This window comes from Eretmochelys imbricata, chromosome 10 (genome assembly GCF_965152235.1).
Source record: "Eretmochelys imbricata isolate rEreImb1 chromosome 10, rEreImb1.hap1, whole genome shotgun sequence".
Classification (NCBI taxonomy): domain Eukaryota; kingdom Metazoa; phylum Chordata; order Testudines; family Cheloniidae; genus Eretmochelys; species Eretmochelys imbricata.
Window position 1 is genome coordinate 25,715,051 of NC_135581.1, and position 20,977 is coordinate 25,736,027.

The 20,977-nt window shown below is 41.1% G+C and overlaps 2 protein-coding genes across 3 annotated transcripts; one reads left to right on the forward strand and one right to left on the reverse strand.

The window, feature by feature from the left end:
- Positions 1–573: 573 nt before the first annotated feature.
- PMM2 (phosphomannomutase 2) lies at positions 574–14,991 on the reverse strand. 2 transcript variants are annotated; one of them, XM_077828416.1, is made up of 8 exons: positions 14,865–14,991; positions 11,211–11,322; positions 9,639–9,715; positions 8,573–8,664; positions 7,271–7,370; positions 6,051–6,126; positions 3,641–3,756; positions 574–1,559 (listed from the first exon to the last, which is right to left on the reverse strand). In XM_077828416.1, exons 1-8 carry the CDS (start codon positions 14,931–14,933, stop codon positions 1,455–1,457), a joined length of 747 nt encoding a protein of 248 aa, XP_077684542.1. In that variant the 5' UTR covers positions 14,934–14,991; the 3' UTR covers positions 574–1,454. The 2 variants fall into 2 exon arrangements, with proteins under 2 accessions (XP_077684542.1, XP_077684543.1); XM_077828417.1 differs by having other exon boundaries at positions 11,211–12,953; positions 14,865–14,948.
- Positions 14,992–15,063: 72 nt separating this feature from the next.
- Positions 15,064–20,955, forward strand: TMEM186 (transmembrane protein 186). Its single transcript, XM_077827867.1, has 2 exons — positions 15,064–15,166; positions 15,821–20,955. The coding sequence occupies exons 1-2, from the start codon at positions 15,164–15,166 to the stop codon at positions 16,553–16,555; spliced, it is 738 nt and encodes a 245-aa protein (XP_077683993.1). The 5' UTR covers positions 15,064–15,163; the 3' UTR covers positions 16,556–20,955.
- The last annotated feature ends 22 nt before the right edge of the window (positions 20,956–20,977 follow it).

The following is a 20,977-nucleotide window of genomic DNA, read 5'->3' on the forward strand; positions in this document are numbered from 1 at the left end:
GAAGATTATTAAAATATGGGACTGCAGTGTTCTCAATGCAGCTGCCTATGGCAGTCTTTCCAGTGACTTCAATAAAACTTGCATTGCCTTTTGACCAATGAAATTAGTCTGAGACTCAACTAACCCCACCTGGCACATTCTGAATACTTTGGTCAGCTTTAGTCATAGCCTGTTGAGTGGTTTGTCTGCAAGCTGTTTTTTGTTTACATAGAGGCTTATTTGTTTGCATGAGACAAAATTCAGTAGCTAACCTGTTTCTCAGTGAGTTGAAGGCTTCAGCTCACAGTAACAAATAGTAACTTGCAGCCCAGGTTTGCCAACTTTCATTTAAGCTTCATACAAAATCTAAAATAGTTACTGTTAGGGTGAAATGTAGTGTGAACAATTTGTTATACAGGGAAATGATAGTATGTTTAGTGCTGCAACAAACACTCTAGGATCTGGTCTTAGACCAAAATGTACAGTGTAGGCAACATTCCACTTTGCTACTATCTCACATAGTTGATTCTTCAACTTGTTATTAAATATACAAACCCATCTCTCTCTTGGTACAGACTAGTTTGCAAGGCACGGTTAATGTTCTGACAAGTTATTTAATTATTCTACACTGCAGTAATAGATGTGACCATTACACTTTGCAAGGAAAACACAGTGAAGGGCAAGACATTTTAAAGGTAATTTATACAGGGATAAGGCTGCTGGGCCTTTCTGTTCCTTGTACATGTGACGGTTTATTTAATCCACATCTAAGCATCAGTAATTTTGCTGCAGTTCTCCGTAGAGGACGATGGGAGCTGTGGTGGACCTTTAGCTCAAACAGGTTGGAGGAAAAATATTTGGTTTAAATGCCAAGGGAAGAGATGTTTGTTTATGGCATTACAAGGAGGAAATGGAACTGATTGGTTCTCCAGTCTTTCAGGTGAAACAAGGTGACAAGTCTCTCTCCCTGTTTATTACAGCTATTTTGAAAGCACATTAGCTTAATGGTGTCATTTCTCCCTTCATCCACTAAATCTAAATCCAAAACATACATTTCTAGGAATCAAATAAGCCAATGAAATTTTAATTTTAGCCTATGAGGAGTTAAATCAGGTCGTGTAAATTTGATCCAAAAACATCTAGGAGTTTTCAATTATGTTTCCCATTGTACCACTTCAGAGAAAAAACAGCTGAACCTACATATCCTAGTTAGATAATTCATATTTAAAAAGACATCAGTACATAACTGAATTAAAAATATGAAAGAGTTGTTCCTAAACAAATGTTGCTATGCTTGACAAAGCAACATTGAATTCTCCCTAGTGACATACGATTGACAGGACATTTACTGTTTGTGAACCATTATGAAAGAACACCACTGGAAAGAAGTGAAATATTTCATGTTTGAAGGGATTGGTATTTCTTCTTCAACTCAGTGTTTGGCTGCTGTCAAATCTGAAGGAAAGCAAAGTCATTTATTTAAAAAAGAGCTCTTCACAGATTCTTCTTGTGTCCTCTGGTGATGTAACACTGTGGCCTACTGTTCGGGAGTCTGTGTAGATTTCATAATCATTTCCACCCTGGGGACAAGAGAGACAAACAAATCAGCTGCCTTCTTCATAGTGAAGATGCATGCTCGCTTACACGGTGTATATGCATTAAGGACATTGTGTGTGTTGTGAAAAGGGTGGATGTGAATGGCTTTCAAACTCCAATGGAGCAACAGTCCACTGAAGAGGTTTCTGGAGAGCCAGCTCGTGCAGCACATAAACACCACACAGGTTAGGCTTAACCAGCATTTGAATTGTTATTTACTGCAATCGTAACTTAATCCATTTGTTACTCACCAACGAGTGTATAAAATAGAAAAAATACTAAACCACTGTCTAGTCATTTGTATGTAAAAGCTGATTTACATACAAATGACTAGACGGTGTAGTAGATTCAATCTGTACACTTACTGGTCAATATGCTCAGAGTAGCTTTTGATTATTTTCTTAGAAAAATCTCTCCAGTGTGCCATTTAACAAATTCAGTGTCTTTCAAAGATGGGGATAATTGAAGATATACTAAAGTAACTTTTTAAGAGCCTGAGCTAAACGGTACAAACCTTTACGTCAGGTCTAATACTATAAAGTTTTGTTGGTATAGCTATGTTGGTGTGCCAACATGCCCGCAAAATCCCCACGTATATGCAGCTATGCTGCCATAAAAACCGTCAGCATATGCTGTGTCTACACAAGGGAGATTAGCCCTTCAGATTTTACTGGCCCAATTGGACACTCACAAGTAACTTACTTATACCGCAAACAGGAAGCTTGTCTGTAAAATGCCTACTGTACAGTTGATAGGAGTGACAAATCACGACTGAGTTATGCATGTTATTTCCAACTTGTGCTAATAAACTTTTATATCATCCCACATCTTGTAATTTCCTCATCATATTTTACAGAAAAACTACTGTAGATTTTTTTTTAAAGAAAAGCACCTTTTATTAATCAGGCTCTCTCACAGCTACAGATAGATAATTGCTAATCTTTCAAGCCCCTTAATTTCAACATCTTGATTTATTAAAAAAAAAATCCTCTTCAGCCCTAGAAAGATGCTTAATACCTTCTGATGGAGGGGATGTGAAAAGACTGGTGTGCAGGGGCAGGGTCTTCCCACACAATTTGATTTTGGTAGGGAGATGTCTCAGGCACTCTGCCGGCTACACAACACAGTTGTGCAAGGGGACAGGGGCCTTACTCCTTCATATTCCCCCGTGAGTGTCCACAATAGATTTAGTATCAAGTAGTTTTTAAAAATCTAACCATGTGAATGCCCCTTCAATTTGATCTGTAAAAGATGGGTTGGAAACAGAGGCAGAGGTTACACTAGTATTTCCAACATACGATTTTTCAGAAGCCAATGCAAGTCCTTGTTTTCATGGTGTGACCTAACTGTCTATGTGGACCCTGCTGGTGTGCACTAGGGAGCTTTTAGTGCATGTTAGCAGGGTCCACTGATGCACCTTGTAGACCAGCTAGGTAACTGCAGCTAGCTTGTTCTGTGCACTCCTATTTAAAATCACTCCAACAACACAGCTGTACAGTTCAGTAACAGTACATTTGGAAGAGAGTTTGTTTCGTGCACAAAGTTCTTGTGGTTTTGAGACTGCACAGCACAAGCTGTTCTGACACAATGGTGCTGCTGAATTAGTCTAATCCAATGGTTCTCAAACTTTTTGTACTGGTGACTCCTTTCACACAGCAAGCCTCTGAGTGTGACCCTCAATCCCCCTTATTAATGAGGTTGTAAACAGGAGCCCAGGCAGAAGAACTTGCTTTCAGTGTGTAACATGCCAGAGGCCCTTGGAGCTAGAGAATTTTTAATATTTTACACTGAGTGGGTTAGAGGGAGGGGGAGAGACATTTTATTCTGTCAAATGGCTAAACAGAAATTGGCTTAAATATTTTTGAGGAAGAAAATGCAGGGTATTAAATAGAGGTAAAAAAGTTCAGCAATGTGAGGTGGTGCCAATCCAAGAAATGTTTGACAAAAGATTAAAGCCATAGCGTGGTTTCAGTCTCTAATCTAATTGATTAAAAAGTCCTGCTTCTGGAGCTTTCCGTTTGGGAAAGGGATTCTAAATGTATATGCAGAATAGTGCAGTACTCACTGGCATGGTCTTATCTCCAAAGAAATAGACAGTCTTGTATCCATCGTTGCCAGCAATTCCTAAGCAGTATCTCTTATCCCAACCATTTGGAAATACATCAAAGCTTATCTGCCCCCCTAAGTAAAAGGTAGACAAGAGGCAAGTGTTAATGGGGGAGGGAAAAAAAGGAACTCTGCTGACTGAGGCTGAACGCCACTGAAGCAGATTCTGATAAAGGAAACTGAACAAGTCCGAGACATGAATGAAATGAAATGAAATGGAGTTAAGGCTGAGAGAACACATCAAGACTTTAGTGTAAAACACATTACAGGGATGTTACAATGGTTACCAAACCAAGTGTTCTACACACAGGATATTCAGATGTTTAAATTTAAAAGAAATCCAAACATCTTTAGTACACCCAAACAAACTGAACCCTGGCCTGTAGCAACAGGATGCAAGACCGCAGGATTTTGATTAAGGCGTGTTAGTGTTTGTGGTCCCAAATTAAACTGGTTTTTAAAGGGTTAGAATTTCTTCCTATCCACGGTATCATGCAGTTCTACTAGGACCAAATTTCAATTCAAACATCTCTCAGAAAAATGAATGTTCAAAGTTCCAGTGCCTGATTTTGAGTGAAAGCAGAGCATGCCACACCCTTGTTCTACACAGCAGAAAGGGGGGCAGGCTTGGCAGATTCAGACATTGAAGAAAAAGGTAAGTGACGCCTTTATTCCATTGGTCCTCCTTTTTCCAAGCCTGTAGAAGCTTCTCAGGCTTGCCTACACTTAATACGGTACAGCAGCACAGCGCTGCAGTATAGACGGGATTCTCCCATCGGCATAGGTAATCCATCTTTCCAAGAGGTAGTAGCTAGCTTGATGGAAGAATTCTGTGTAGTGCTGTCTACACAGGGACTTAGGTAGCTTAACTACATCCCTCAGAGGTGTGGGTTTTTCAACCCCGACCGATGTAGTTAAATCAACCTAATTTTCTAGTGTAGACCAGGCCCCAGTGCGAATCAAGCTCTACAAGTGTGTCTGAACTCTCCCTGACACAAACTTTGCAACCAATTCAGCAGAAAATGAGTGTAAATTAAGTTTGTGTGTATTAATGAGGACTGTCAGGTTATCACTCTGTGCTTTGAACCAGTTAATTCTGAATGGAGCCAATGCCAGAATCCCCACCAGCTCTACAAAAACAATGACCATTTTCAGGGACACCACATATCAGAGACTGTCTGACGCTGAGCATAGATGTTTATGCTTGAGAACTTATAGATATACAATTAAACTCGTCCATTGACATAATCCCTCATCATGGGAAGGAAGCTACCTGACTCAGTGCATACCATCTTCTGGAAAGAGACGTTCTCAAACACAAGAAAGATTTTCAGGTAAGAATTCCAATCACTGACAAACAAATCCATTTGAATAGCCTGTGTGGAGTGCATAAGACCCGCTCCTACTCCTTTTCTCAATGTTCTAATGGAATATACAACATTGTGGGTGAGTTCCTGGTTCTTTGAACATGACTGTGTTCACACAGTAAGATTTCATAAGAGTTTTGAAATAGACGAATAGGAGGAAGTCAATCTTTTAAAGATAGTGATCTTATAAAGAAAAACTTTTCACTCTATTATGGTTAACTCTGAGTTGATACTTTTATTCTAAACCTGTATTTTTCCAAGGGATATTTTTTTTATCATGTCAAGCTTAACACTGGGCTGAAATATGACACAAAGTCTCAAACAGGAGGATTTTCTTGATATTTTAAAAATGTTTTGCCCAGTTTAAGTGGATGTCATCATAGAGGACTGTTCATGGCAAGCCCTGTTTGAAACTCATTTTGCCCCAAATGTTTAACTCTGCCAGAGGTAGAGACAGACAACCATTTATTCTTTCTACTATGAAAGAAAGAGAAAGTGGAGAATTTGCCCAGAGATTTTCAGTAGGAAAAAAATAGGAAAGACAAGCCTAGAAAGACACATCCCTACTGTACAGAATTACTGTGCATCTTGTTTCTCCTCTTGAATTTCCTTTCTGACTCACCCCCCTCCGCCCCCCAATAATACAACCACTGAAAGTAAAAGTCAAGGGCTAGTAATGGAGGCAGTGTTAATGCAGTAAGTATTTGTCATGTACATGGTGGGCAGAAGAAGCATCTCATTAGTCAGAAATGTGTAATTCGTTTTTACAAATCAAGCAAAATCAACTGTATGAGTGACATCAGAAGATAATGAACTAACAAAAAGAGATGCAGTTTTCCTTTTGTTGTGGTGTCTTCTACCACAAAGGACCTAATGAAAGACTTCATATACAAAATGGCAGCAGCCACCCCCACCCTGGCCACTGAGTCATACAGCATGAGCAATCTGGCAAGAGGGCATGATTTTTTTTAAATGAAATTCTTTTTTTAAAAGATGTGATACCTATAGAAAATGTGAGGCCTTTTCCTGCAAATTCTCTTTGTAAATCAGCTACAAATTTCTCTCTTATATGTTCCCTCTGTTAAAAACAAAAACAAAGACGCATCAGTTAAGTGATTTTTATTTAGTAATCAGTATCAGAAAAGGCAATAGTAAGCAGGGAACTGTGGTTCTAGCTAGCTGCTCCCAAGTCCATGGATGCAATGGTGCAGTACTAGTCTTACAGAGCTAAGTTCTGCTCAGCATACACCAATGTAGTCTGGAGTATCTCCATGGGGCTACTATGACATTACACAAGTGTACAGTGAATGCAAACAGAATTTGACCTATACCATGTTATTTTTCACATCCGTCTGAGGAGCTCCACATATTCTACATACTATGAATTAAAAATTAATGAATGGTGTATTATACCCTTGCTGAAAAGCTCAATTTCACAGCAAGGGTGTAATACAAGGGGAAACTGAGGCACTGAGAGGTTAAGAACAAATTTTCAAAGGTGGTCTCTAATTTTGGATGCCTCACACTTTTGGGCGCCTCACTCTTTTGGGCCTGAGACACACTGAAAATCAAGCCTAGTTTTCTAAAAGTTAGGCAGCCAGTAACTGAGGTACTCTAACTTAGAGACATCATTGGAAATCTTGGGTCTTGGTGACATGCCCAAGGTCACAAAAGAAGTCTGAGACAATGTAGGAAACAGAACCCAGATTTCTCAATTCCCAGTCTTATGCTTTTAGGCACAAAACCATCTCTGCCCTGGTAAATGTAACTGCATTTTAAAGATGGCTAATGCTGAGTAGTTTAAGCCTCAAGTTTAGGTTTTGTTTAAAAAGCATTAGAGAAGGTAATAGGAAAAAAAGAGTATTTTCATTAATTTTCAAAGAACATAAAGCTACTACAGTGATTGGTGCTATACAAAACCCAAGACACACTGACAGACGAGGGGTTTCTGGGAGGACTGATGCAGGGTAAGAAGGAAGGGAGATTTATAGTTTTGGAAACACCTCACAACAGCATTGTGCTAGAGCACCAGAAAGAGAAAGCGAGATCACCTAATCTGCTTTTTACATTTCCTGCAGTTTGAACAATGAAACTCAACCAACAGCAGGGAGAAAGGTGTTAAACACAGGAAGGGGAGTTTTTGAAAATATAATTTGACCGTGACAGTGTCCTTTAGAACAGTGAGGAATAAGAGATGTAACCCATTTTAAAAATTGACTCACTTTATCAAATTCATAGAACTCAATTCGCTCTTCCTGGCTGCAGCTTCTTCCAACAGGGCAGACATTCAGCATCCCATTTCGGAACTCAATAAAAGTACCCCTAAAAAAGAGAGTCAACTGTCACTGCTAAAATGGACGCAAGTCCACATATGTCTGAAAGGCAAACACAGCGATGATCAGATTGCTGAAGCTGAATCTCAAGAACTTTTGCTCTGTTACTGAGATCTCCAAAAATGGCATTATGTGATGAAAATATTACAGTTTAAAGGAACTGTGTTTGCCCATTACATTAGTGATAGCTGAGGAAAACACGCAAGTTTTCATTTCAAATTGCAAAATGTAATTACCCAAGTAGAAATTTGCTTAGGATGTCAGAGTAAACATGATTACTACGTATCTTGCACATTGTTGATAAAAACAGTTGTAAGTGCTCAAGACCTTGTGGGTCAGATGATCAGCCCCATTCCTCTTCCTCTGTGTAAGCAGCTAGAAACCCAGCAGGATTCAATTCCCCTGGCGTGGAGGAATCTTTGATGAGTGCAGAGCTCTTTTAGCCATCTTACACTACCCCTGTTGATCTCTGGTATAGAAGACACTCCCATTGAAAAGGATGCATGGCGGAAGCACCCCTTCACTCTAATAATCACTCCTTAGTTGCTGGATCAGCTCAGCTGTGGCTGGACAGAACTGAAAGCAACCTTAGGACAGTTCTTAGCCAGCCCCAATATTGGGGAGCTGCAAGGGTAGCTTAAACCTATCTTTCACTCTCCCTGTCCCAGCTGTATGGAGCAAAGGATCTAGCTCAGCATCTCCAGCAGTTGCATTCCCAAATACGGTGCAGGGCAATTGGTCTCAAATTTTAGAAGAAAACTTGCAAACTTATAATTTATGGAAGCAATAATGCCTTTGAATTCCAGCTGCATCAAGAAATTCCTTTTACATTAAGTTTAATTTTCCCTTCCTGGGAAATGAAAATAGGAGGTATCCCAATCAGCACCCAATGTTCTGTCTTTCTAGATTTTTATGGAGTAATTTGTTCTATGGGGAATAAGTAATTCCCTGTTCCCTGGCCAGCAACTCTGGACAATCTTTTCTTTTGATCCTTCTTCACCTGCTCCAATAGCAGAGCTTGTCTTCCTATGTATGGGATTGCTGGAACAATAATATCTCAATTATACAGGGTGCCCTCAAACACAAACCATCCAGCTCTAACTGGACTGGACATTGTCTTCCCTATTGATGCTCAACATCCCAAAAGCGGGAATACCCTCTCCCCTAAGATGTGCATGTGCATATACCTACCTTTTCTTTGGCAGTTTAATCTTTGCAATGTAACTCAGACAATAGTTGATTAGATCTTGGAGCAGGTCCTCACCCAGATGGCTTTGAATGCTCTAAACGTACAAAAAGACCTGTCAGCTATAGGTCCAGAATTCAGGGTTCTGAAAGTAGCTAACTGACAACACAGGTTTGGGATATTCCTGTATAGCAGATCGCAGAAAAACATGTCTTAGATAAGTGATTTTCAGTTAGTATGTGTGCAGCACCGGTATGGTAAGGCTCCCATTCTCTACCTTAATCATATACTGCTGTGCTGGGCAACTGACTACCTCTCCCTGTGATCCTCTAAGCCTCTAGTTCAAACTGTGGGTTAGAAAATGCAGGACTGAATGGAAAGGGGCAGACAGTGGCTAGTACAGTGTGGGATACCACTGTCTTAGATTTCAGTCTGGGCCCTGAGCTATTTTATTTTCCATTCTGCAATAGCTAGATTGAGTCACTGAAGATTAGCACAATATTAGATTTAATCAACAGTATTTTCTCATCCACTTACAGTATTTCTTGTATAAAATACACTAGTATTTAATATTAAATCTTAGTATAAAATACACTAATCAATCAAGAGTTCACTCTAGGAGCTAGATCTTAAGTAGCAGCCAGGGTACACTCCACTCATTTGGAGGGTGGGGAAGGAAAAAAGATGAAAGCCACCTTCCAGTTTCTCAATTCTCAGGCCTGTCAGGGATCAGATATAATTCAGAGTAGCCTCAAGGGTACTCTAAATGAGGCCCAATTGCCATGGAAATTCCATGAGCTTGGGATCACTAGAGGGCTCCAGCCATGATCCCTATGCCAGAGGCTCGGAGAGATGTCACTCAAGAATATCCCATGCTGGAAAAATTCTCACCTAGCCAAATCTACCAGGTTTTGAGCAGCACAAAACAGGAGGTCTGAGGTAAGGATCTGGCCCCATACCTCGTGTCAGTCTACAAGGAGCAAGATGAAGCGTCAATTATACAAATAAAAGACAACATATAAAATAATTTCAGACTTTGTTAAAAAATGATCACTAAAACTGCATACATACCTGCTTGCACAAAAATTCTCCGTCTTTGTATGACACGAGACCATTTTCTGGAAAGACGTAGTCAAATTTTTCAACAACTAAAATACAAACAAAAAAATGCTGCAGCGTCTACTTTAATTTGCCTTCCCTCGTACGTTATAATATGTAAACCCTTTCAGGTCAAAATACGGTAGTTTTTAGAATATTAAGCACAAAAGTTACACGCTTGTAATGTCCGGTGAGAGACTCCAAGGACCTAATCCTGCAACTCCTCTGTATTTGTTCCTCCTTTGGAAGTCACTGGGAGACTAACATCATGTGAAGAGCTTGTAGTTAAGTTACATACATTTAGTGTTAAGGATCTGACTCCATCCTTAGCACATTTCTTTGTACTTTATTATTGTAAACTGTCCTGGATCCAGTAAGTATTGCAAAACCTTGGAACAACAATCTGGATTTAAACTGATAAGGGGACAAAGGAAAGTTTACCTATTTGAGAGTGATGTTTTTAATGCAACTCTGCCTTATTAAGATTTGTGTGTGTGTGTGTGTGTTTACACTGAATTATAGGAGTATTGAGTCTCCTCTGAAATATGTAAGTAGTATTAGAAGATGAAAATATATGGTTACAAAATGGTAAATCCAAGCAGCTTGTTCTGAGCCATTAACTATGTTGCAATAGGAAAACGTACTGTACTATTTATTTCACTACAAGCTGTGTGATACTGCTGCTGAAACTAAAATTCAGCATTTGGATTCAAATGAATTTTGCAGGAATAGGCTGAAGACCACTATCAGACCAGCTGTGGAACAGAATATTCTGTTTCAAGAAAAGCTGTGAAATCACACCCTGACCTGAACATTTGCAGCAGTTGTAACACTGCTGGAGATTATTTCAGGGTATCAGGATCTTGCTAGCGTAGGACAAAATGACTTCCTGGAGGCCACTTATAGGCCACGGTTAGGTAACATGTTTGTGGCATGTTCTGGGCTTGCAGATTTGTGAATTACGGAAGGCTATTACTATTGATCTTTCACATTAAAAATATTACATAGAGTTGAAAAGGAAAAGAACCAGATTTTCTTTTCAGAGCCACCATCTAATAAAACCAGCTCCTGCATGGATGAACACATTAGATAGCTTAACAACATATGTAATGAGATATGCACACCTCCATTTTATAAAGATGTTAAAATATATCTTACTACAATGGTAGTGTGGAGTCAGTACTTCACTCTGAGTCGCAATCCCTTAAGAAAAAATTTCAAGATCTTTAAGATATAAAATCATCCTACCCAAAAGCATAGGTACTAGATAGGACTTTTAATGCAGCTGGTAGGTGTCCACATAGGGTATAAAATTCAGCAACTGTCATATTCTAACCTGAGCAGGTTCTGAGTGGGACAGTAAATAACTAACATTTCATGAAATTGATGTGGTATAATAAACACAGAGAAACTGATACTCAGAACAAGGAATAAGGAAGCTTGCATTTAATGAACAACTCCAGGAGAAAGAGTTTGTATTTACGCATCAGGACTACCTCATAAGCAATTCGTTTCAACTGGGATTGCATCATCCTCTTTTCTTACCATCGTCTCCCAGCTGCTCTTGAATTTTGTCCAAGTCTGAACCACCTACAAGTCCAACTCTCACCTTCTTCCGCAGCTTCTGCAGAAATTCTGCCATTTCTGCTGTGATTTTCTACATTAAAAGAAGAGTTTACAATTTTTAGGTAGTCTAGGTACTTTTAGTTTGAGATACCAGTTGACTGTAAATACAACAGTGCAGTGGGAAAAAGGTCACTGGGAACTAAATTGTGTTGGGCTTTAAGAAACAATATGAGAGCTTTTCAAAAATGCCTATGAGAAAATCTTCCCATAAGGTAAAAATGCCTTAAATAAGAAGGAAGCCACTACAGCATTTGGCTCACTAATGCAGTGTGTTCCCTATTGCTAAAAAGTCAAAAAACTGCACTGGCTTCTGAGGTGTCTTCTAGGTCAGCCTCCACATAGACTGAACTAATCCCCCCCACCCAGTTTGGAAGTCAGAGGCAAGTATGACAACGTCCATATTCAAATAAATGGCTTACAATCACCACACTAAACTCATAGGTTAAAAAATGGCACTTATGGGCACTGCTGCTTCCTGAAACCAAGAAAAATTGAGAATCCAAGAGCTCCCTCCCCTAAACTGCAAGCCAACAACATTATGTGCACCCGCAACTCTCTCAAGATGGAACAGTAGGCATTTCCTTCAAATTACTGGCATTATCTCCATTTTTAATTCATTGAGCTTCAGTCAGCCAATTCTCATTCCAGCCAGCCAGCTATTATTTATTGAGACAAAGTTACTCCTAAAAACAGAACAAAAGACAGTAAAATAATATGAAGGTACATCATCATCTTAAATCTACTGAATTTTTAAAAATGAGTTAAATTAGTTTCAGGCCAGACAACTGCCCACAAGTGTCCTTGCTAAATTTTTGTGGCTTTATAACAACTTTCTTTTAAGATGTCTCTTTTGTTACTGTGAGAGACACTCGTGCAAAACAAAGGAAACAACAAAACTGGCTATATGCGAAGTATTGTCAAAGGTACAAAGTAAATAAACTGAAAAACAGTTGAAAATGTCATCCACTTTTTCAATTATAGTTACACTGAATATATAAAATATTCAAAAGTAATATGATTTTTATTTTGAAGCGGTTACAAAAAAATCTTGTTACAAGAAATCTCAGTTTGACTTAAACTCAGTGCATATGACTATATAATTATTCATTTCCTAAACCTTGCATGTTACTTCTAAATCAATAGAAAATAAATATTCCAGCCCCCTGGGGAAAAAACCTGAGCTGCACCTTTATTTATTTTTCTGAATCTCAAAGTGAGATATATTAATGTCTGTTCAACAAAATCCATCCCCCAGTGTAATATGGTTATTGCTAGCAGAGGTTTTGGAATAATTAAGGAAAGAAGCTCCTGTGACAGTTAAACATTGGAGCTGACAACAAAACATGCTTCTTAAAGCTGAATCCTAATAATCAGGAATATTATAAAAAAGTTATAACCCAGAACTTATATTTTCTTCCTTGCCCACATACTGAACTCATCCCATGGGGCAGCAATGGATACTTTAAGCTTGCTTTATATAACACCTCCTCTGCCACTCCCACCCTCAGTGTACTGGTTCCTATCCTTTCAGGACTACTGTACAGTTTACCAGACAAAGGCCTCGCGTGAACTTGTCAAGCAGTCTCCCATTTAGCAGTATGCACTATAATATCATGTGGCATTTGTCTTAATCCAAGTCTCCAGTCTCAAAAGTCACCTAAACTGTTACCAAAAAATTATTGCAATCAGAATGGACAGGGCTCATCATTAAAAATAGCAACACAGAGTAGTAGTCACAAAGCCCTAAGTTTCTGGGTGGCTACTCTTTCAGAGTTTGCACATGGGACAGAACTGGTGATCAGAATGTCACAGCAACAAGAGATTTTTGTAGTGTAGTATGTATTTTCTAAATGGACAACGAACCTAATTCTCAATTACTGAGAGACAATCCCCACTCATTGATATATTTTGCTTTCCACAACCAAATCTTTGTACAACTTTTCATGAGTGATGTACCCAAGAATTCAAATTCTAATATCTAAATTGTATTGTTAAATCTAAATTTGGGATATTGCTGATTATGTACTCTATGTATCATATGTAAAACTTTTAAAAACTAACTTTGTATGTGTGGATAATCTAAGCACTATACCCAGATATACAGACACTTTTCTCAATCTATGTATTGTATAACTTTAACATTTGCGTTAATAAAAATTTTAAATCTATCACACTTACCGCTTGTGTGAATATTTTCATCCAAAACCTATTTTTGCTGAAGAATACAGATTTGGGTCAACCAAAAATTAATGCAAAGCCATGACAAATGTGCAGAACAGTTTCATTCCAAAAAACTTTTTTAAAAAGTTTTGATTTTTTCGGTACTTGAAATGAGTTTTTTTCTGAAGTTTACTTCAGTTTTAATTTTAAAAAGTTTCAAAAAGCTCTAAAACAGAATGAAATATTTAGTGTGACCCAAACTAATTTTTTTTTTTTTTTTAACACTTTGGTTAACTGAAGAGTTCAAAAAATGTTCATCCCACATCGACCTGAAACTATTTTCCTCTCCAATTTTTCAGCATGGCCAGTTGAGTTGACAGAGTGGAGAAATCAGTTTTTTGCACAGTTCTAATCATAAGTCACTGACACACGGTGTTGACAAGCCAGAATACTACAAGTGACATTACCATCTTCCATCAACATGGCAAACAAAGCATGAAAAGAACATGACTGTAACACAGGGGCCCCCTATTGGTGTAAAAGTGATGCATGGAATATTAGTACAGGAGGGAAATTGTAGGTGCTAAATCTTTGGTGGGACTGGAAACTACTATTTTCTAGGTCTTTGATAGTGTAACTCTCAGGGTTTGTCAATTGCATATTTTGGAGTCAGACCTGATGGGTCTGGCAGACAGTATCACCGATAACCCTGCCCAAACCACACCCCTCTCCCCAATAACCTCTCCAGGCTCCCAGTCCAGCCAGAGACTCCCCTAATAATCACCTGCCCAGGTCCTTCTACCCTATACTCCATAACCTCCCATTCATCCGCCATGTAACACCACAGCCCACCCCAACCCTGTACCCCCCCACAACCCACCGTCAACAACCTCCCACACATCCCACAACCCACCCCAACCCCATAAACTCCCACACATCCCCATATCAGCCCACCCGAGGCCTATAGCCCCCACAACCCATCCCAACCCCATAAACTCCCACACATCCCCATATAGCCCACCCCAACTCTCTACCCCCCCCACAACCCACCGTCAACAACCTCCCACACATCCCCATATCAGCCCACAACCCACCCCAACCCCATAAACTCCCACACATCCTCATATCAACCCACCCGAGGCCTATAGCCCCCACAGCCCCTACCCTATGCCCCCCACAGCCCTCCCCAGCCCCCACACATCCCCATATCAGCCCACAGGCCACCCCAGCCCTATACCCCCATAACCCACCCCCAACCCCATAAACTCCCACACGTTCCTCCATGTGACGCCCACCCCCCAGCCCGTCCCAACCCCAAAGCCTCCCATATATGACCCCCCGACCCACTCCAGGGCCCGCTCCCAATCACCCGCTCCAGGTCCGAAAGCCCCAGGGACACCCCCGCCGGCTCACCTGCCTGGGGGCGGTCAGGGTCCCATCCACATCGAAGAGGCACAGGACGCTGCTGCCCGGCGCCGCCATACTGCGGATGACGTGGCTCAGGCCGGCCAGCCGGGCGCTGCACTCGCTTCCGGCTCTGCGCGACTCCGCCGCGGGGGATGCCGGGAACCCAAACCGCTCCACCGAAAGGCGCCCGCAGCGCCCCCCCCCGCTCCCCGAGCCCGCCCACAGTGCAGCGCGCCGGGCCGCGACAGTCGTGGCGGCGCAGGCGCAGTGTGCGGCCGCGTAGCTTCACCTCTCTACGCGTCGAGATGGTAAGAGGCCGGGGACTGGCGCTGGGGGATGCGGCCCAGCGCCCGCTCGTAGGCCGGGCCCCGGCGGTATTCGCAGGCGTGCTAGGCGCTGTACACGGCGCACAGCGCTAATACTCCGCCTCTCGAGGGCCGGTCCCAGCAGTAGCTGGGCTGGGGTGGGGGACGAGCGGGCCAGGCCGCCCTCAGCGGCGCGGGGGGAAGGCGCGGTCGGCAAGGCGCCGCGGGGGGAAGCACTTTGCCGGCAGACACGCCGGGGAGGTGGCGGTACCTAGCGCCTGGACAGCCCCCGTGACGTTTCGCCGAGGGCCGGTGCCGGTCCCCTTGCTGCCCTAAAGCGAGGCTGTTGGGCGCTCCCGGGCCCTTTCGCCTGTATGCGCCGCGATGCGGCTGCTCCTGGGCCGCTCTGCGCCTCTAGAGCAAGGAATTCTGCCTCTTCCGTGCTGTGTACACGGGCCTCAGACTGAAATCTGCCCCTGAGTAAGTGTCTCAACACAAACACAGGCTTCACCAGTTCGCTTAGAACACAGTAGGAATGTAACGGCTACACCCTGATGGTCCTCAAGCTGCTACAGAGACAGATATAAGAGCTGCAAGTGTTGTGTAATGCCAGTATTGAAAGATTTAATGGTGTGGTATGGGAATGTTTTCTTTTAGGCTAGAATCTTCAAAATCAGGACTCGACTCCACTTGCTACCTTCCTTTGGGAGATCTCTACCAAGGGAGCTTTCACCAAGATTGTGGAAAAGAAAAGACATGTGCCTACCCCGTTGCTTTGGGACCCATATGTTCTTACAGCCACAGAGATGGCAACCTGACAGTGCTAATTTTTATCCTGGGACAGGGCTGGCACGGCACAGATGTGCTGGCAGCTTAACCCCCACCAACAGAGTCTTAGAAAAGTCTATGATTGAGAACAAAGAACAGTTCAAACTGGTCTACAAGTTTCCAGGAATTAAATATTGTAGAATATTTTCAAGAATGAAGTTGCTACAGACTGGTATAACCATAGTCATCCTCCCTCCTGTCTATCACCTCTATCTGCAGGAACAAGTTTCTCAGGATTTTCTGTTGTATGTCACTGGCACTGCTTGCTTTGCTTCTGCAATGCTGTATGGTATAAGTTATTTTCTTAGACGAATGATTGGACTGATGTACTTAAATGAAGCTGGCACCATTGTAAAAGTGGCACACTTAACATTTTGGGGAAGAAAGAAAGAAATTTATTGTCCAGTTGAAACTGTAATGATGTTGAGTGACACTGGAGATGCTAAAAATGAAGTACTGCTCCAGTTTAAACAGCACAATAGTACACAGGTTTTATATTTTACCCTAACGTTTGGCCATATTGTGGATAAACAGAGGTTTGCCCAAATATTTGGAGGATTTTAGTGACTCATTAGATGCAATGACCAACATTTTCCAAGCGTCTAGCTTGTTTAATGTTTTTCCATTGCTCTTCATGCTGAATTCATAGCTTAATAGATTTGTAAGCACTCAAATATGGAATATTTCCAGACTTTTTCCATACAAATCCTTTATGAGCTAACATGCACACCCGTGTTTGTATAAAGGGGATACAATGATGTAGCAACCCACTAGATAGAAGTTCCTGTACAGATGAAAGGGGAATCTCATCACACACACACACACAACCATTATGTAAAGAAATATAGTTTAATATTCATGTCTGATGGTAACTTACACAGTTGAAATCTTTAAAATTGTTTCACCTTAATCTGCAGTTGCAGTTGAGTGTGGTGGTGGTGGTTTTTTTGCGTCTTTCTCTCAGCGTGGCTTTCAGACTGTAGAATGGCAGTTAAAAAAAACATTTATTGGTAAAACTGAGCAAATGTAATTTGCTATCATAGATATAACATAGCAGCCCACAGTGCCATTTTTAGTCTCTTGTGAGACTGCACTTCCAATTTATATAAAATTTTGATCAGGCAAATCTTATTTATATTAACATGAAAAATTAATAAGTTATTAAAACTGTATCCTGGTACAGGGATTTTCAAAGATATTGTCATGGGAGTGAGGTGGAATTGCTTGCTCGCTCCCTTGTCTTCTGGGCTGGCACCAACTGGAAAGTTTGCCACTCACTTTTTTTCTGTAACAGTTGTTCTGTCAGATCAAAAGGTGTTAATGGAATCCAGAGTGAACTTTGTACATCTTTCATCTGTAGCTTGTGGGTTCAGTGCTTGGATGATCTTCACAAGGCTCTAAGTATTGCTTGGAGAAAAATATGTTGCAAGAGAATATCTACTTCAACTATATGAAAGCACAAAGTAGCTGGACAGTGTCTCAAGAGCCACAGTAAAGCATTTTAAATTGTGTACATAATGAAAAGGATCAAAAATTCTGAAGAGAAGTATGTTACAGTAGTACTATTTATAGACACACCATCAGGTTCCTGTTCAAGTTTAAAAAACATTTTCTTACCCTGGTCTATAGACAATGTCTTAGGTTATTGAAACAAAGAATTTTAAGCATTTATTTTTCAGTGCTTATGCTCTGTTTGGATTTTCTTTTTCAATTTAACCAACTGAAACTGTCAATTTCATTTTCTTAGGCATAGCATTGTAATATTTGGGTTGCAAAAACAGCAGGGGAATGGTTATTTTTAAAAGATTAACATTAAAACAAAGAATCATGGAAATATTTGAATTGGGCTGAGATTTTATAAAAAGTGGGTGCATGCACAACTTCATGTCATCACTGATTGGGATCTTTCGACAGCAACAGTGCCCACACGGGAGCTAAATAGCACATCAGTTCAAAATATCCTTCCACTGACCAGACTGCAGTTAGAATACATTTGCTTTTTTGCTGTGTGTGGTATGGACTGTACTTATCACAAATTTAAAAAAACCCAAAGTTGCACTGTATAAAGTGTTAACAGACTTCAGTTGTGTTGCTTACGGATACGGAATGACAGGTAATTAAGCAGATTTATAAAGCACAGTATGTATTTTAATGACAATGTAATGGCTACCTTTATTACTATCATGTGAAAGATTACAAATGTCAACACAAGCAAACCATATGGTATAGTGGGAGCTGTTTGATTAAAGTTGCACCACTTTACATAGTATTATGAAAGTTCATAGGAGTAAATCCTGCCCAGTGCCTCTCCAGATATGGAATGCTCTGCTTACACACCATCAGTATCTGTGTTTGTGTTCGCTTTTGGCAGTCTCACAGAGGCATATAGCTGCCCCCACTGCTATGCGCACCTGGAGAGGCTGGAAGAATCACTATTCAAATTCTATACTCCCCTTCTCCCCTGGCCCCCCCACCGAGGACAGCAGCTTCACTGCTCCATGGCCTGGGTGGGGAGTAGTCCTTACCTCCCCAAAGATGTCCTTACCAGTGAGCTGGAAATCAGGATCAAGATTTACTCCATAATGAGAAGCAGGCCTGGACATGGAGAAAACATGGACTCAGGGAAACCCATGGTGGGGAAAAAGGGGCATTTTGCCCAGGAGTCCTGTTTGAGAGGGCCACCAAACCTAGTGGTGTTGCAAACTGTTGTATCAGATTGCAACATCACGCACTGAAATTTGGCCCAGTGAGCCTGGGACACGAGGTGAGCCTTATCCTGGGGTGAGTATGGGGTGGGCTCACTCTCCAACCCCCTCCCCTCTGTGGTAATCTTTTTAGAAGGGTGGGGAGCCTCAGTTTTAGATTTTGCCCCAGGCCCTCAAAACCCTCTGTGTGGCCCTATATGGACTTTATACCTATAATAAATTTCATTGTATATTAATGAAGGGCCTGATCCTGCAATTTTATCCTTTTCACATTAAAATAATTGAATTAGTAAAGGGAGAGGATGGCTGGTGGGATAAGATAGATTACTCAGCACAAAAACACTTGAAATTGACCAAATAAAGTTCTACAAGAAATCGTGGTCTAAGAAGCACAAAGTATCCTTATCTAAACCTAACCTGTCAGATAAGAGCAATTACAGAGCAGCTGCCAAAGGAGGTCACTAAGGCATCATAAATGGAAATGTTCAAGAAGAACATAGGCGATCACAAGCATTAGCTCAGAGTTCATTCCACCTTTTAACATCTTTGGAGGTTCCATTTCTCATTACTTAGCTGCTCTCGATTATTCTAGTATTACTGATTTCTGCGACAGATTTACAACTGAGTGTCAAATGTTTTGCCTAGAGTCAAATAATTCCTAAAAACATACAGCACGTTAATGCAAAATCCTCTCTGCTGCACTGGTATGCAAGAGTAGAGGAAGAAAGATAAGGATTAGGGAACAAGCAGCAAGGCAGGACCTTATGAGTGCTACGCTGAAAGGCCAGCCAGTGTGAGATTGCCATGTTCCTAAGGATATGTATGCACTTCGGGGTGGTGGTTTGAGTCCCAGCTTAAGAAGGCATCTCTCTACTAGCTATGATTGAGCTAGCACACTAAAAATAGAACACAGCCATGGAGGCACAAGGGGTGAGAGGGGCTAGCAACCCGAAGTACATACCTGTCTGAGATGCTAGGCACATACTTGGGACAGCTACCAGCTCCTGCTGCCACAGCTACACACTGTTTTTAGTGCATTAGTTAGATCAGAGCTAGCACAGTTATGTATCCTCAAGCTGGGAATTACACTCCCATCTTGAAGTGTTAAGACATACCTTAAGGGATGGAGGTGTAACCCTACCCCAATCAAATGGATTACATGCTGCAGTCACAGCAGCATGGTGTGCACAAAGTGCACTTTGCTTCTGCTTGTAGGAGCAACAAAGAGCATTTCCCAGGGCACCTTCAAACCTGTCCTGTGAAATCCTGCTATGACTGGGTAAAGTTCACAGTAGAATTTTGCAGGGAGTATGTCTGCTCCCTCCACTGTGCTGAACAGGGCAGGATTCTGCTCACTGATAATACTGTGAACATTGAGGTCTGAACTATCCCCATCTATGAAATGGATAATTACTTAGTTTTTTTTAAAATGCACCCTCAACACCCATAAGTACACCTACCTCGCTGGCGTGTTGTGAAACTTAATCAACTGATGTTGAGAAAACTACTGATTCAGAGAATGAAATGATAGTCATCTGGATGGTGCTCACTCAGTGCTGAATATCAATCAAAGACCTGTACATGAAAAGTCTGCTGGATAACATTAACATTTCTATCACAAATTCAAGAAAAACCTACAAATGTTGAGTTGTTCTGGAAGTGCTGAAGACTTTTCTTACAGCATTTTTACTTCATGTAGCAAACCTAGGACAATGGCAAATAATTCAGCTCTCAGTGTTCACTTGCCTTGGCAGAATTAGCTATAATTTTCAGGGTTGTTTCCACACCTCGTCCTTGGCTCATTTTTGTGTGTGTAAAAAGAAAAGGAGTACTTGTGGCACCTTAGAGACTAACCAATTTATTTGAGCATAAGCTTTCATGAGCTACAGCTCACTTCATGTGTGTGTGTTGCAGAGGGAAAATCACCACCATTTAAACACATAACTCAGACCAACCCTGATTTGCAGTCTACTAATGCAGAGCCAGTAGGGGGAGTTCACATCATTCCTATGGCTTGGCTGAACTCAACACTAGTGCAGTAAAGCAAGAGGAAATGACAAAGCAGTCGGTTGGCTTGTGATTCCTCTTGGCTTAAATACTAATGCAGCCGGAGGTATCACCTGACAAGAGTGGACTATGTGTATGGTGTACTATCCTCCGAAGAGTATATACAAATACAGAACTATGTAGTGAGCATAACATTTGATTGTATATTTTTATTTAAAAAGTGTATTTCTAACAATAAAAAGTGCTACTGGAGGAGTTCAATTATAAATATTTT

Excerpts from the sequence above, each read along its gene's own strand:
- PMM2 (XM_077828416.1), bottom strand. The coding sequence starts at position 14,933 with ATGGCGGCGCCGGGCAGCAGCGTCCTGTGCCTCTTCGATGTGGATGGG. Across the intron at positions 6,127-7,270 it reads AGTTCTATGAATTTGATAAA|AGGGAACATATAAGAGAGAA; the intron begins GTGAGTCAATTT and ends TGTTTTTAACAG. Across the intron at positions 3,757-6,050 it reads AGGCCTCACATTTTCTATAG|GGGGGCAGATAAGCTTTGAT; the intron begins GTATCACATCTT and ends CCTTTTACTTAG.